The following is a 16,524-nucleotide window of genomic DNA, read 5'->3' as shown; positions in this document are numbered from 1 at the left end:
CTTAGCGCAGTCAATCATCCTTGTGTAAGTGCTGCTGCCCCCAGCTGCCACTGTTGTGAATGCTCAGGCTAGTTAGCATAACTACCGATGACGGCGGAAAAACAGTTTTTCTATAATGGCAATTTGTTTCTCCGCCATTAGCAGTTTAGCAGCACCTACACAAACATGATTGACAGCATTAAATCCCTCCTTCTGGCTCTGATTGGTTTATTTCTGCATATGGCAGCAGGACCACTGAGAGGAGACAGAGGACCTCATTATTTTTTTTATGTTTATTTAGATTAGGTTTTATTTAGACCTTCAACGACACAAATACAACAAGGCAACACAATTCATAATGGTCTTTTTTCACATATCATTATTCTCTTATTGTGGTGACAAAGTGACCGTTTCAACAAATATGTAAAACATGTTCTTTATGAAAGTTACTGCAGCTTTAAGGCAGCTTTTGTTCAGCAAAGGCTTTCTTCTAGGACAAATTTGTGAATTTGACAGTTGCCATGGTGACAGATTCTCCAACACCAGCTGTGGATCTCTGCAGCTCATCCAGAGTCACCATGCGTCTCTTGGCTGCTTCTCTGAATAATTCCCTCTTTGCCCAACCTGATCACGAACTGAATCTGTAAGACGTTTAAAGCTCCTTTATAACTTAATCTTGCTTTAAACTCCGGCACATCTTTATTCCTAACCTGTGTAATTTGTTCCTTTTCATTATGCTTCTTCTTCTTTTCATTTTTTTTTACTGATTCTCTCCAGCAGATGTCTGAGGGCTTCGCTGAACAGCTGTGTTTAGAACGCTAATAATACATTTCACTCAAGTAGACTCTATTGACTAGTAATGTTACCTCTGAAAGCAGTTTGTTGCCCTGGATTTTATCTTGGAGAATGCAAACATTTTAGAAAGCCTTTTTCTTATTCAGACTCCTGCTGACAGCTGGAGAGAGAGGCTCCCACAACCCTGCATGAATTAACTGGGTGCAGAAAATGGAGGATGGATAGATGACTTCCTTTCACCCCACTTTGCAAATTTGCAGTTATTTATATTGTCTAGTTCATGGATGTTTTTGATAGTAACATGACAAAACGTAAACAAAGCAAACAAAAATCATGAGCGATGAACAGATTGATTTTCTTGCCCCCTCGTCATCATTACGTAGGATTCATTTTTCTACTCTTCCAATAGTTTGTTGTTTTGAATCCTTTGCCTCGACTGCAGTCAGGGAAAAACCAGGTGACATCTCGGTGAACCCCTCAGATCTACAGCGGAAAAAGGGAAGTGATTTAATCCCCCTAGTCTGTCACAAAACTAAACAACACAATTACTAGGCAGTGTCCTAGAATGCCCTGTGACGATAAAGCGAAAAACACAATTTGAGTGAAGAAAATACAAATTAAAAAGTGCAGAGGACTAAATTGAGAATCTTAAGTGGTACAAAAATGTTCAACGTGGCTGAGTGAAGCAAAAGGAGTAAGAACTACTGTTCCTCTAGCTGAACCTGTAGGATTTAAAGTTTACAACATGCATTTATTCTGTTATAAATTAACTAGAAAATCCATTAACCCAGTGGCTCTCTGATCAACTCTGCTGCGTCCCAGCAGGAGTCATCATTCACTCGTCTGTGTGTATCTGTGTTGGTCCTGTGATTAGATGTGCATATGGTGTGGATATTTGTCGGGATTTTAATCAGAATTCAAAATTTTAGGGCTGAAAGTGTTTCGATGGTTCTAAAAAAAAAACCTCGATATCATCTGTAGTCTGATTTGTCTTCAAGACCTTTATGATAAGAAGAAGCTATCGGAACATAATTCAGAATATTTTTTCTAACCTTCCTGCCACAAATATTCATAGATGACCTATTGGAGGCGCAGGTTTCGCAGCTGCTGTAAATCAGGTTTTACTCTTATTATACGAAGAGAAAATGTTTGCTAGAGTTCACAGCCCTTTGCTTGGTTTTGTTAGCGATTAGCACAGTTGGCGCATCTAGCGTTACTAAAACAGCCTCTGCGCATATATTCCCTACAGAATGCCGATATTTACCTTGACTCTGAGATTTTTTTTAAAAAACATGCTGCATGGTCCATGAGTGAATGAGGTGGAAATCTAAAAGAAATAAAACAGAGCAACGTTACTGAAATGCGTTCAGTCTTCACTCTCATCTGCTGAGAGTCTGGTGAAGGTTAGAGAAAATACAGTTTAACTTTTAATCACCTCACACATACAGTACAGACCAAAAGTTTGGACACAACTGTATGTCCAAACTTTTGGTCTGTACTGTACATCTCTGGGGTTTTTTAAATTTTGTGGTAAATATCTTACTAGCACTGAAAACAGCTGACTTTGAGTTGTATTACTTAAGCCCCAGTGACCTGATAGTGCTTAAGTAATGCGGTTTGGCCCAAATTGGTTGAGTCCAGTCACTGGCTAACTTCGGTAAGCAGTTTTTGTCCTTCTTGAACACCAAGTTTCTGCCATCTGTGTCAATTTAATTGCCAAAGTTTTAGGACATGGCCCATTGTTAAGTTTGTGAACATTCTTGATAAGTGTGAATTTACAGAACTCTGCATATTAGTGGAATAGGAGAAATCTAATTTTGTTGATCACAAATGTCACATTTTTTTGACTGACATTGAAGCTTCTAAGGTAAATAAACTAAATATTATCCCTTTATTTACAGTTTGAATAAAGTGTAAGATGGCTCATATGATGCAAATGACCCAGTTTCTTTTGTTTTCGCGCCAGTGTTTTTAATATTTTGTGTATTTACCTCATGTTTTGGGTCGTGAATCAACTTTTACATAACAGTGATTTGTCTTAAAGCTACAGTAGATAACTTTTATATATATATATATATATATTTTTTTTAACGTATTTGTTAAAACTGCCACTATACATTAGTATAACATGAGACAAAAATCAAGCTACTCTACCTTCTCTTTGAGATTCTACTGTCATCTGCAGAAATACGTTTGGTCCGTAACAACCAATCAGAGCCAGGAGAAGGGTCTTAGTGATGTCAATCAGGCTTGTAAAGGTGCTGCTCACACCCTCCCCTCTTTTTCTCTGCTATAATGCAACTTCTTCCTGATAGCAAGTATGTAAAAATCGTATTTCTTTCATAAAAGCTACATTCTGCAGCTTTAAGTCAGCACATAGTTTATTCCTTTAGTCAGGATGATGTTATTGGACCAGCGTTGCTTTTGTAATTCCAACAGAAACTAAAGTTACTCGATGCGTTTTTTCCCCCCTCGGTATTGCAGATGGGCAACTCTGCGTTTGTGCTCACATGCATGATGCAGAGACACCGTAGAGCAGATGGATGCAGGCTGGAGAAGCTCCATGTTCTGTGGGAACTGTGAGCCAATCAATCCAGCTGGATGAAGTGGGCAGCGGTCAGTGTGAATCCTCGGAGGACGCGATGACGTCGTGGATAATGCAGCGATCTGACCTCAGATGGAAAATGGGAGCTCTTTGAGACCTTTTCCAAAAATAAGCCAGAAAGAAAATGTCACGAGGACGGTGGCGGTTTGTGCCGATGTGCTGCGTGTCAGGGTTTTATTTTTTCCTCCCGTTTGTTTTTCTTCAGTTCAGCTTGAGGTGATTTCTCTCATTAATGATCAGAGACAGATGAGAGAGTGGAGATAGATCAAAACCGGCTCAGAAGGGTAAAGAGATCCTTCCATTCACCTTGTTAAGAGCTAATGAGGGTTTTATCGATTACCATCAGAGTAAACAGCTGTGATGGAGAGGAACTTCATACGTTTGCTGCCATTTTTAATCCTTTATGTTTATTTAAATCGGCTTTCAGACCCAACGCTTTGAAATAAAACTAAAATCCCACCAAATAAACATTTATGACATAATGACAGTGAGGGGAACGTCTTTAGGCCAACATCGGTGACTTGAATTAGTGGCAGCCAGTGACGCTCAGCAAACAGAGGGGCGACGTACAGGGGTGGTTCTAGCTTGTTTGGGGCCCTGGGCCAATAAATTAATAAAATTAATATTTTATTTGAAAAAATGTGGGAGAAACAAGAATAATAAAATACAATAAACACACAAAGCAAGGGACAAACATACTATAAACAGTGCAGTTAAAAGTATACAATACTGTAGAAAATAAATGCAATTAAAGTAAATTGCACCATAAGTCAAACATTGATATAATTACGTGTTGCATTTTGATCAAGACACATTTCACTGAACAACTGTCAATTAACATCTACGTTGATTTTTAGAAACACGTTTTACACCATTGCCCTTAAAAAAACACAAATTAATTTGCACAGCTGTTATGAAAAGTCCTACACTTTGTGAAATAATTACTTTTCAAGCCAGAAATAGGCTACATATTTAACTGCAAAACGGTTTACTATTATGGCCGCCCTAAAATAGAAGCTGCCCTGGGCATCTGCCCACATGTCAGAAACCGCTACTGGCGACGCGCGGTTGATTGAAGATCGGACGTGCTTCTTTGTTCTAGACCAGGTGAGATGAGATTTAAAGCTGAGCGTTCAGGAGATACCCTCATCATGTGCTTGAACCGCCTTAGTTGACTTTTTTGAGGCAAAGATGCAGCAGCAGCTAAGCTTTTCCACTGTGACAGGAATCCTTTCCAATCTCCCAGGCCGAGCCTTTGAAAAAAGCCAATTTCAGCCAATAGCATTTTGGATCAAGACTTTTCACTTGTGATCTCTATCTCCAGATAGAGTGCTAGCTCGAGTGCTCTGCCTTTTTGGCTCGGTTTTCTGTTTACCACTACCGACAGACAAAGCCCCCCGATCCATTTATCCATCTTGCAATCCATCCTACCATCACTCATGAAGAAGACATCAAGATAATTGGACTCCTTCCCTTCTGGAGGGAGCAGTCTGTCTTTGCAAGGCAAAAAAAACCTGTGGTTTATTGAAAACAGTGTGTCATCATATCACTTTATCAATACATAAGCCTGTCACAGTAATCATTAAATCAATTAATTACACAATAAATTAAAATGAGCGCAGCAATTTCCATTTGGACAACAGCCGTTTAAGAGATACTCCTCTTTAACCCAGTTGAAAAGCCGCCATTTTGTGAAGTGTTATTTTAGAAATTAAAAGGGTTTTTTTATGTTTGAATGGGTGTAGTTGCTATTACTATTATTTATTTTTATTATATCAGTGGAACATGGTCTCTACATGACAATATTATCCCAGTAATTTTTGGGACAAATTATCGTCCATCAAAATTTGTTACCCTGACAGGCCAATCAATAAATACAAATATACATTTTGTGAGTGCTAATCCACCAGGATGCAATCAGAAAAGGCTAGTTTTTTTTCGGGTTTTTTTTAAATAAGCCTTCCTGTATTCCTTTCCTTCCAGTGCCTCCTCAGATTACTGCAAAGCCCAGAGACCAGATTGCCGCCCAAGGGAGGAGCGTGACCTTCCTATGTGGCACCACAGGAAACCCTCCACCTGCCATCTTCTGGCAGAAAGAGGGCAGCCAGGTAAGAGGCTGGAACAGAGAACAAGATGTTTGTGAGTGTAAAGTTTGAAGTTGTTGTTTTTTTACATGTTGGTGTTAGCTTGTCTGAACGGTTTTACAAGCTCTTTATTGTTTGTCATATCAATAAACAGAGTTTCACACCTCCCTTTCAAAGGCGAGAATGACTCACCCCAACATGTGCAGGGTTTTTAAAAAATTTTTATTTCATCTTGACACCTTTTTTTCTGAGTTGCCCACACTCTTCAAAACACATTTTCAAGGCAAATGTTGCACACATTTTTACACATACAGCTTACTGGCAGAGATAACCTACTGGAAAATACAGCTTACACAGTGGATATAAAAGGTTTTTCCAATTCAAGACCAAGATTTATCATTGCAAACCTTTTTTTTTTGTCATCCATACTGTGGCATAATCTGTACAACTTAATGGAAACAAACTGAAATCTTTTAGGGAGAAACTAGAATAACCCATTTATTTCAGGAACTTCATCACTAAGTGAAACACATAGCTTAATTACACACAAATGGAAGTTAGAAAGCCTTTATTTCTTCTGATTAGGATGACTTTTCCATTTGCAGAAAATGAAAACGTGACATTTAAAGTTAAAATATTACATCAGACCAATAAAAAAACATTTTATAATATGTAAATGTGGGCTTAGTGAAAAGTATGTTGAATACCTGCATAAAGGATGTAATTTTCAAAATGCACGTTTAATCTGACAAACATCTGAACACATATTCTAACTTATTAGAATATGTAATAACTTAGTAGTTGCTTAAGTTTGTATACCTGCTTATAATTGTGGATGCTGCTGTGTTATGAAAATGTGAAGTGAGTCAACAGCTGATCCCCAAATATAGCTTATCTGTTATAAGTAGACTTTTCCTGACATGTCCTGGGATGCATTTAACTGCAAAAGTCATGATCTGGACAGAGCTTCAGTCGCTCTTTGTCAAAGACTGACTGGTAAGTCAGAAGAAAAGTACCAAAGAATTTCCGAGTCAAGAGGGTGAAGTCACATCAGCTGTGTTTGGTCGACTTTAATTGCACTCCAGTCTGTTTGTCTAGAAAGTCGAGTTCGTTTGGGGAGATGTGAATGCGTAATCATTCCCTATAAAGTGACCAATGTCCGCCTAAAAACCTCAGTTGAAGCGAACTCAGGTGACGTTCAAATTTATGTGTGGATACCAAATGTACTGGAGACCACTGCAAAAGCAGGAAGTGGACGATAGCGTAGAGCATTCTGGGTAAATACAACCAAAATAAACGTGTGAGTAACGCTAGAGGGAGAAATGGCTTGTGGTCAAATGAAAGATCCTACAACTTCTGAACTCCATTTTTGTTTACATTTTGTGAGGAAGGAAGTTGAGCTCATGTTGTCTTCCGAGGTTTTCGTGTCTGTTTTTCAATGGTTCCTTATACAGCTCCACCACGGATGAGGAGGGGTAAAGGTTTTTCAAAGGTTTTAGTTTGTTTGACACAGTGTAGTGTGAAAGCAAACCGCACCGGCTCAAAATATAGCAAATGTTGCAATTTTTGGTCCCCGATTGATCCAAGTCTGCCAGACTATCAGGTGTGAAAACACGTGGAACACGGTGAAGGTAGCTATTACCAAATAGAAAAAAACATAGCGACTTTACCAAGAACAGTGTAACCCTTTAGACATGTTGAGAGTACAAACTGGTCATGGAAGCTACAGAATGGCCTATTTTATTAGAAACAAAAACAACAGAACCTGACTAAGTTAACAAAGGCACATTTTTAAAGTCTCTGAAAAGCATGTTTGAAAATTGTTTCATCGTCTAATGAAACCAAGGTTTCACTTTTGGCTGCCATTTCAAGATGCAGGTGTGGCTCACAAAACAATACAGCACATTACCTAAATAACAACATGCCCAAACCTAAGCATGGCGGAGGTAGCATCATGCTCTGGGCCTAGAATGGGGATCGTAGTCGAGGCGGAGGGGATTATTATCATTTCCATGCCAGTGTTGGCACTAAACCTGAGGCTCCTGCAGGAATGCTGAGGATTAAGAGAAACTTCATTTTTTCAGCATCATAGTCTCTGCTCTCCTTCTCCCCCCCTGTGGGCTGGAATATGATCCGGATGCAGTTGGAGGAATAAAGCAGGGGAATGAAGGAGGGCTTAGCAGGTGCTGAAAGTGCTCCTTCAAGGGAAACTCTGTTCTGCTTCCACATTATCCCGACTATAAATTCAGCTCTGCTCAATTAGCAGCTACCTGCACCGACTCCAAGCACAGACATATACAGCTAGTTTTGTTTTGTTTTTTTATGTTTTTTTTGTCCCCATGCAGTATTAGCGAATACACATGCCTGCTTCCACTTAGGGTTGTGCTAGGCTGTTTGTTTTTTTCACTCTATTTGGAGGATTATCTGTAACCTTATAACTTCGGTCCATCTATCGAGATCTAAGCCTCTTAGAGGAATAAAGTGGTCGGCTGAATGGATCCCTTCCCCCCTCGTTTTACATCCGGACAAACAGGATGACAGAACTACAAGACATCTGGGACATCGTCAACAAACACCATGCATGCCGGTTATTCCCTCCGATTTAATTTGATTTATTTATCGGGGTTTTATGTGGGAATGCGTGTAGCCGTGCAGGGTATTGTGCACAACAGAAAGGAAGAGTTAATTGGGAGATTCAACTCGTATCTTCCACTTAATCTTTAAACTAGTCAGGCTTTTTGAAGGCTAACGGGAAAGAAAATTACATTGATTCTTGCGTGAATTTTATTTTTTTCACCAGGCACACAACAGAACAAAAGACACTTTTCCCTGACGAAGCCCATCCTTACACCTTACCAGCAACAAAAAGAGCTAAAGCTGCATTGATTTATTAGATTTTAGAGAAATAAAACTTTAAATTCCTTCTTTTTTTTTTCCACAATGGAGAAATCCTGCTAATCAAAATTTTCACTGTAGAAAAATGTAGTTCAGGTTTTACTGATGCAAAAGCTGCACTTATTATGCTGGGCTCAATCTATTGAGAAAGAAAAATGCATCTTTTTGTGTGTGTTTTTAAATGTGGAATCTCAGAAATGTCAAAAGTGTGGCATTCATTTGTATTCTGCTCACTTTAGAATAAGACCCTACAATAAAATCAAGTTTTACTTGCCTTCACAAGTCACCTAATTACAGCACCTAATTACAAAATAGTTAAGTTGTGTGTACTTTAGTTTTTACCATGAATCCAGCTGTTCTGTGCAGGTTTATTGGAAAACAATTGTGAACAAACAGGATAATGGAGACTAAAGAACACAATTTAAATCAGTCTGGAGCCGCAGATCAGGTGGAAGAATCTGCTGACGGGACAACCGGTGGTTTTTCAGTCCAATAGTCTGACCCTTATGGAAGAGAGAGCAAGCGGAGAGCCATCAGAGGTCGTATTTGCAGTTTGCTACGGGGCATGTAGGAGATGGAAATGTTTGGAAGTTCTACTCTAAGTTTCGCAAAATTAAACATTCAAAACATTACAGGAGGCAGAAAACTATGTTGCACATCACCTTAAATTCCCTATTTCCACAATGAAGCATGGTGTTGGTGGCATCATGCTTTGGGGATGATATTTGTAAGCAGAACTGGGAACATTCGTGTTGTTTCCACCAAATCTGACTGAGCCTTGGCTCTCTGTCTATTTTTTGTTGATCTATTATAATTAAATCCCAATTAAGTACACTGAGGAAAAACAGGGAGATTTTTTTCCTTTGGCTTTTTCATGAACTTCAGAACTCCTACGTCTTAAATGGACCAAATCTACATTATCTTTCTCACCTGGCCTGTGCATCGATGTGTTTAGATGCTGCTGTTTCCCGGTCAGCCACCGTCGCAGTCCGGTCGGTACTCCGTTTCCATGAGCGGAGAGCTGATCATCGCGGACGTCCACCCCGAGGACTCGGGCTTCTACGTCTGCCAGGCCATCAGCGTGGCAGGAAGTGTGCTGACCAAGGCTCTGCTGGAGGTGGAAGGAGGTACGTCTTTGATCCACAGGGTCATATTGCCAGGTTTGCTCTTCACCACCACCTAATAAGGTAAACACATTAATTACTTAGTAGGTGCACAACAACGGGGTCTCATAGAGGGAGGGCACAGTTGGAGGCCCCATAAGGGATGAGCAATGAATTCTAGACCTAATGTTCTTTTTCAGGCAGCTTGTAAATGGCAGATTTATGCCTTCTTCTGTCCTCTTTATGCAGCGCATTAAACTCTACCTGTTTGCATCTGAACCGTTTTTTTCCCTCTTGTGCATTTTACAGCTGGCAACTTTCTAATTACATTCCCTCAGTCTTCTAAATGTGTTTGTACTTAATTTTCTGCTTTAAATGCCGCTGAAGAACGGAGATAGCGCCACTAAAATATAGTGCTATGATAAGCAGTTTGCTCCCAGATCTATGTTTTTTTCTTTTTGCGTTTTGTCACATCTAAATGTTGAAGCTCATCATCAAGCTATTTTAATGCTTGATGACCCAAAGCCAATGCAAAATTCGGTTTTCAACTGAAGATTACATTCACTGTGGGAGAAAAAACATCTGCCAAACCAACTTAGGCCTGTGTGGGAAAAAAAAAAGTAGCTGTTTTCACACAAGCCCAGTTATTCCGCATTAATCAAACTCCAGTTTGTTTGTCAAGAAAGTCTGGTTCGTTTTTAGAGGTGCGAATGCGTAATCGAAAATCCAAAAATGGGAACTCTGGTCCTCCTCTTGGTTCTGTTGAAGTGAACTGTGGTGTCGTTCCAACGCATATGTGAATGTAGATGGACGGGAAGGAACTCCAAAAGCAGGAAGTGGACTGTAGCGCAGGGCATTATGGGTAAATACAACCAAAACAAACTTGAGTCTAGTGCTAGTGGGAGAAATGGCCCACATTCTTTTACCAACGACAAAAAAGCAAAATTTTGTAGTTTTGCTAAAATTTGACACCACTTAATTCTTTTTACATTTTGTGAAGTTGCGCTCGGTTTTTCTTGGAGGTTCTTTGTGTCATTTCCTCCAGTGGTTCTTGGTGTAGCATTACAATAGGTGAGGATAGGAACAGGTTTGTCAAAGGGTTTGATTCATTTGACATAACGCAGTGTGAAAGAGAACCACACCATCTGAAAATTTAACAAACGTTACAATCGTCACAATCGAACCGAGAGTTCTGGACTATCAGATATGAAACTCCCTTAATGCCCTGTTTTAAAGAAGTTTGAGAATAAGTGAGAAATAAAGTGACATCTAGCAGGGTGAAAAGTTTAGCAAAGGCATTTCAAGGCATTGGTCAGAGGACCAAAGTTTCTCATACAGTGCATCAGTGTCTCATCAGGAGGTTTACAAAAGGATCCAGAGCAAACCCTAGAGTACACCGGACTTCACTTGCCTCAGTTAAGGTCAGTGTTCATTCAGGAAAGAGCAAGATCTACAGCAGAACTGAAGGAAATGACTTCAGTTGGTGACCTTAAACTGCAGATAACCTGGGTTATGCAGCAGGACAATAATCCAGAGAGAACAAGCAAGCTCGTCACTAACAGCTCAGCAAAAAGACGTCTTTTGCGACTTAGTCAAAGTCTGGGCTTACAGACAATTAAAATGATGTGACTTGACCTTAAGCAAACCGGCAATACTGTGAAACCCTCCAGTGCGGATTATGGAGTGGGACGAAATGCCTTCACACTGAGGTAGAGTGAGTGTCGCAATCTCATTTGACAGCAGCTGTTATCTCCGAAGGGGGCACAAGTAGATCTTAGTTTTAGGGGGCTTTTTAAATTTTTTTAATTTATCTCTTTTACTCACATGAAACCATTTTGATTTGGGAAAACTTCTTCTCCTCTTTATTTGAAAACCGCATTTTGTGTTTTGCTAACTGTGTTTGACTCTGAAAGGAGTTGAGCATTTTCAACATCTAGCTGAGATAAAAGAAAAAGAGTGCAGCCAGAATAAATTTGGCAGGGGGCAAATTGTTTTTTTTGTTTTTTTCATCCTCTCCGTTTAAACTGCCAGGGCCTTCGGGTCGTATCCCACCGATCATCCGGCAGGGCCCGGCCAACCAGACCGTGTCCCGGGGGGCCATGGCACAGCTGCACTGCCGCTTAGTTGGAGGCACCTCAGTCAAGATCTCATGGGAGAAAGATGGAGAGAGGCTGCAGGGAAATAAACCCCGAGTGACCTTGATGGAGAACGGCACGCTGCAAATTGCAGATCTAAAGGTGTGTATGTGTGTGGGTGTGCGTGCGTGGGGGTGTGCGGTAGTCGCTTTCATTCAAAAGGAGGGAGGGAGGATTGAAAAGGATTCTTTTTAAGTCCGTCCCATCTTTGACAGAGAGGGAATCGGTGATAGAAGCCACAAAAAAAACAAACTCTAAAGAGTAATAGAGTGTCTCATCTCTGACCTGCTGTCACCTCTCCCTGCAGCCCACCCAGTGACAGAATTTTATCTCATTTCCATCAGAAACTCCATTTTCCAGGGCAAAATTAAGGTGAGGCAGGATTTCAAAGACCAGCCATACCAAGGCGGCGCATTATCTCTCCGGCACAATTATGTGCCCACGCGGTGTGTAATTGTGATGTTAATGAAGGCGCTTGTTTATAAATGCTAATGTGTTCTCCGTTGATGGAAGAGGAGTCAGAAGCCCCCACCACGCCCCTCGTTTTTGTCTCGCTGGGAGTGTACGCAAAAAAGAAAATAAACGGAATCGGTTTCATTAATCGATAGTCGATTAATCATCGAAACCGGCTTTTAATTAGATCTCAAGGCTTATTCGGCTACCGCCCTGTTTCTCAGCAGTGGCGGGGAGCGAAGTTGGAGCATTAAGCCGTGGTCCAATGCACCGCTGAGGCAGGGGGAATGTGCCACGCCAATGTGCTCAATGGAACAGAAGAGATGCATTAGTGCGGTGTCGAGAGAGGGTGGGGAGAAGAAAGAGGGGGGAACGGAGATGACGAGAGAGAGAGACAGAGAGATCGCCTAAAAATATTCGCCCTGCTCATGGCCCCTACGAGCGCATCAATATTTTAGTAGTAGTTGGAGTCATCTAAAAAAGTTCACCTGCTGCCGCACGCTGAGCTGTCTGTCAGCCAGAGGTCAGCGCTGCGGAGGGTGATCTCATATGGTCCGACGGTGGTTCCAGCAGACTGGCTCCCGGCCAGTACACGGAGAAACGCCACGAGCGCCGCTCGAGTGTGAAGACACATACAGCTCATAATGTAAACAGGCAGGCTGGTTAGGGTTGGGGGCTCTGAGGTTGGAGCGGGGAGAGAGGAACGGGAAGGGAGCGGGATTTCATTTGTGATTTTTCATGATGAGAGTGGAGAATAAGTTAGGTTGAAAAGCTCTCTGATCATCCTACACTGCACTTATAAGAATATTGTAGATTGTTGTTGGGTTTTTTTTATGTGCAATACACATGCACGTTCTGTACGTTCCAAAAAAATAAAAAAGAATTCCTCAAACACAGTTGCACATCTCGTAAATGGGACAGCATGTATTGGTGAACATACAGTATTGCCAGAAATATAACGGACTTAGCAAAGTGCTACTTTCCATTTGAAGTCCCATAGAACAAACACAAAATGTAAATAACACCAAATTAGGCTCCTTATCTCTTGTATTCCTTTTTAGTGCTTATTGCCTTTATTTCGTTTTATTCTGTAGAATATATGGTTGACTTCCTGTTTTTGATTTGATGCTTTTCTTTTGATAAGCGAGCTTCCGCTGTTTATATTATAGAACGGCAGCTTAATGACAGAAAAGGACGGAAGACAAGTTGCAACAGCGTTATAAAAATATATCTGGTTATTAGCCCCCACCTTGATAGAGGCGCAAGGTTTGTTTGTTTTGTAAATAAGGATATTTCTAATGTTGATTGATTGAAATTGTGAATTTGTTTTATTGTAATCAAAAACTAGGGTGTAGTTTTTGAATCAGAGTTGATATTTTTAGTGGTGAACGTTATTTTTAGTGTGCGTTTGTACATGCAGCTGGTCTGGTGAAACTCAGGGTTTACGTCCAATAAATCTCACTGTTCAACAGGAAAGCCACAATCCTTCATTTGGGGACAGGGGGGGGTCTGCTACACAATATATATAAAAAACATGAATGTGATTTCAACAACAAAAAATACAGTAAAAGTAAATAAAAACTGTATGTGGTCAGGAAAGCCTGTATCAAAGTGCTAGTGTCTTTTAAAATGTTCATAAAACTACATCTGTCATAAAAATAGTAACTGAAACATGAAGTTACAAATTTTGCTTGTATTTCTTTTTTGATATGGCTCCTTCATTCAAAATGTGTAATAAACTTAAAACACCTGTACATATTCCTGTAGAACACGACCTCAAACCGTATGTAACTCCTCTGGCTCCCGTTCGCAAAACAGATGATTAATTATAAATCTCTATCTGCCTTCCTCTGCACATACTTGGAATAATTAGCCACCAAAAATAACTAGCTATGCTTGGTAGGTGCAGTAATAAGCTTGAAGTAATTATGTCAACCCTGGAGATTCAACACTGCAAAATCACAATATCTTACCAGGTATTTGTTGTCTAATTTCTAGTGTAAATATCTTAGTACGCTTTGAAATAAGACAAACCTAACTTATGAGAAACTTTCCAGCAAGAAATATGAGCTTGTTTCGAGTCAGTAATTCTTTAATATTTACTAAAAAGTTCCACTGGTAGATTTTTTTCTCTTATCACATGTGAAAAATGTCTTATGAGCGAAACAACCTGCCAGTGGAACTAGTACTTTTTTTATTCATATTACAAAATTGCTTATTTAAAACAGGCACCTATTTCTGGCTGAAAAGTTACTTGAAAGTTAGTTTTGTCTTATTTCAAACATACTGAGATATTTACAACTAGAAACTAGGCATAAAATATGCGGTAAGAGTTTGTGTTTCTGTAGCGCAATAAATAACCACTTTACTGTGTCAATATTGGAAAAGCAGCATGAGTTTGAACCCAGACTGAAACGTTATTTGAATTGATTTAATTTGTATTATAGGGCACAAAGAAGAGCAATTTAAATGATATGAAGTAAAAAATGATTTAAAGTAAACATACTCAAGTTATAGAGTGAAGGTGAACAGAGCAAAACCAAATATAATTGGTTTTCCTGCTGTCTGTGAGAAATATTTACATGTGAATCAATAAGATTCTCCATCCCAAGTTAGTGGCTTGCGAAAGTAATCATAACCTTTTTTTTAAAAATTTTTTCAAACATTTTGTCACATTACAGCAACACATCCGTTCCCAACAGATAGATGTAAACGCCTCGACGTTTTTGGTTGTCAGGTGACGACTGTGGGTGTTTGCAGAGCATGAATTCGGGGATGCTTCACCTAAAGCTGCTGGAGTCTGCAGTGCTTCCCCCAGCAGCGGATCATTGGCCTGTGCATGCAGAGAGTGGCACGTTGGCAGTCACATACCTATCCAGAATTATCACCCTGCGCCGCAGTTGCCCTCAGCTCTGCTGGGCTTTCTGATGTGTTTCGGCCCATTTGGTGCTGCTCTGATAGATTCTCACTGCTTTAGCTCACAGTTGACCGGCTCAAAACAAACAAATAAGCCAACAATAGTTTATAAAACAAGAAAATGTCTCTTTTTTTTTTACTTATGAAATAAGCATCTGTTTCGAGGAAAAGCTTGCTTTCTGACTCCAAAATAGTAACAAATGAATTTTAATGTTGATTCTAGAAATTAGCATAATTGCTGTTTTTAAGAGGAGAAGGTCCATTTGTTTCACAAAGAAACACTGATTTCTGTGACGGCATACACTGCTTCTAATTATGGACTAGAAAAGGTAATCCGCAAAATAAAACCGGGAGCAGTTGTTTCAGAATGCTTTTTTTTGTGATGGAAAAATTATAAAAACCTGACAAAAAATGCTTTGAACCAGATCTTATTGTGACTTTTTACAGATTAGCAGAATTAGAGACTGATGTGCAGCATTCTCTTAAAAAAATTATTTTTATTAAAAAAAATTTGTCCGTTCCTGTCAGAGGTCTGCTAAGGAAAAAAAAAAAAATCCACATCAATGTTTCCAAATTTCATACTTTTAATTTTGCTGTACTGTTATTTTTTTTAGTGTGGTCTGATTGTAAAGCTGCGATTATTTCTATATATATATAAAAAAAAAAAAAAGATTTGGGTGCATAATCTTCCAGTTCAAAACTAAACTAGTTTTGACAACATTTTGAAAAATTCTTAATCCAGGGTTAACTACATGCAAGCAACAGATCTTATAAAGATGCTTGTTGAAGCTGGTAGGAGAGTGTCACTATGAAAACACAAAGCCATTACTCTGAAATCAACATAAAGATTTCAGTTTTCCATGCACTCAGGGACAAAGACTTCATTTTGGTAGACGTGTCATGTGGGCTGACGTGCGTGAAATCGGAGTATTTAAGCCAAAAATAATTGTTACATTTGGAAGATAAAGCGGGAAGCCTGCAACACCATCCCAACCGTGAAATACGAGGGTGGCAGCATCGTGTTGTGGGGGCGTTTTGCTGCAAGAGGGACGGCTGCACTTCACAACATAGATGGCAGCATGAAGAAAAAACATATGGACAACACTAAAGACACATCTCAAGTTACCAGACAGGAAGTGAAAGCTTGAGCACTAATGATCTCCCAAATAAACATGGCTACTTATATTAGCTGTTGTGTCAGTGGGGAAAAAAAACAATTGTTTTAGGAAATTCTACCACTTTTCTGATGGAAGTTGTTTCCTTTATAATCATTCCAGCTCGGGAAGAAAATGAAAATGAATTCTGAAAAATAGGGCTGCGACTAATGACTATTTCAATCATCAATTATTCTATCAAGGATTCCGCCGATTAATTGATTAGTCAATTAGTTGGATAAAATTGCCACGTTCTTCAGACATTTCATTTAACCACGTAAGTCTCGTTTCATACAATGTTAGAAATACATTTCAAGATGGGAATAAACAAAAAAATTGAGAAAATAAACATTTCATTGATTAAACTGCAGGAACACAGCTTTCCTTTGGTGTATTTGAACCAGG

The 16,524-nt window shown here is 39.6% G+C and overlaps 1 protein-coding gene across 2 annotated transcripts in view; it reads left to right on the top strand.

The window, feature by feature from the left end:
* Nucleotides 1-16,524, top strand: part of LOC116708023 (roundabout homolog 2) — a 99,469-nt gene that overhangs the window by 39,916 nt on the left and 43,029 nt on the right. For both annotated transcript variants that reach the window (XM_032545775.1, XM_032545776.1), the window contains 3 exons: nt 5,363-5,487; nt 9,314-9,485; nt 11,493-11,698. In XM_032545775.1, the coding sequence (XP_032401666.1) occupies nt 5,363-5,487; nt 9,314-9,485; nt 11,493-11,698 (503 nt within the window). The remainder of the gene's footprint in view (nt 1-5,362; nt 5,488-9,313; nt 9,486-11,492; nt 11,699-16,524) is intronic.

The sequence above is a fragment of the Xiphophorus hellerii genome, chromosome 18 (assembly GCF_003331165.1).
Source record: "Xiphophorus hellerii strain 12219 chromosome 18, Xiphophorus_hellerii-4.1, whole genome shotgun sequence".
Lineage (NCBI taxonomy): Eukaryota > Metazoa > Chordata > Actinopteri > Cyprinodontiformes > Poeciliidae > Xiphophorus > Xiphophorus hellerii.
Note: the sequence above shows the minus strand (reverse complement) of the source record. Positions and strands in the feature narration are given on the sequence as shown.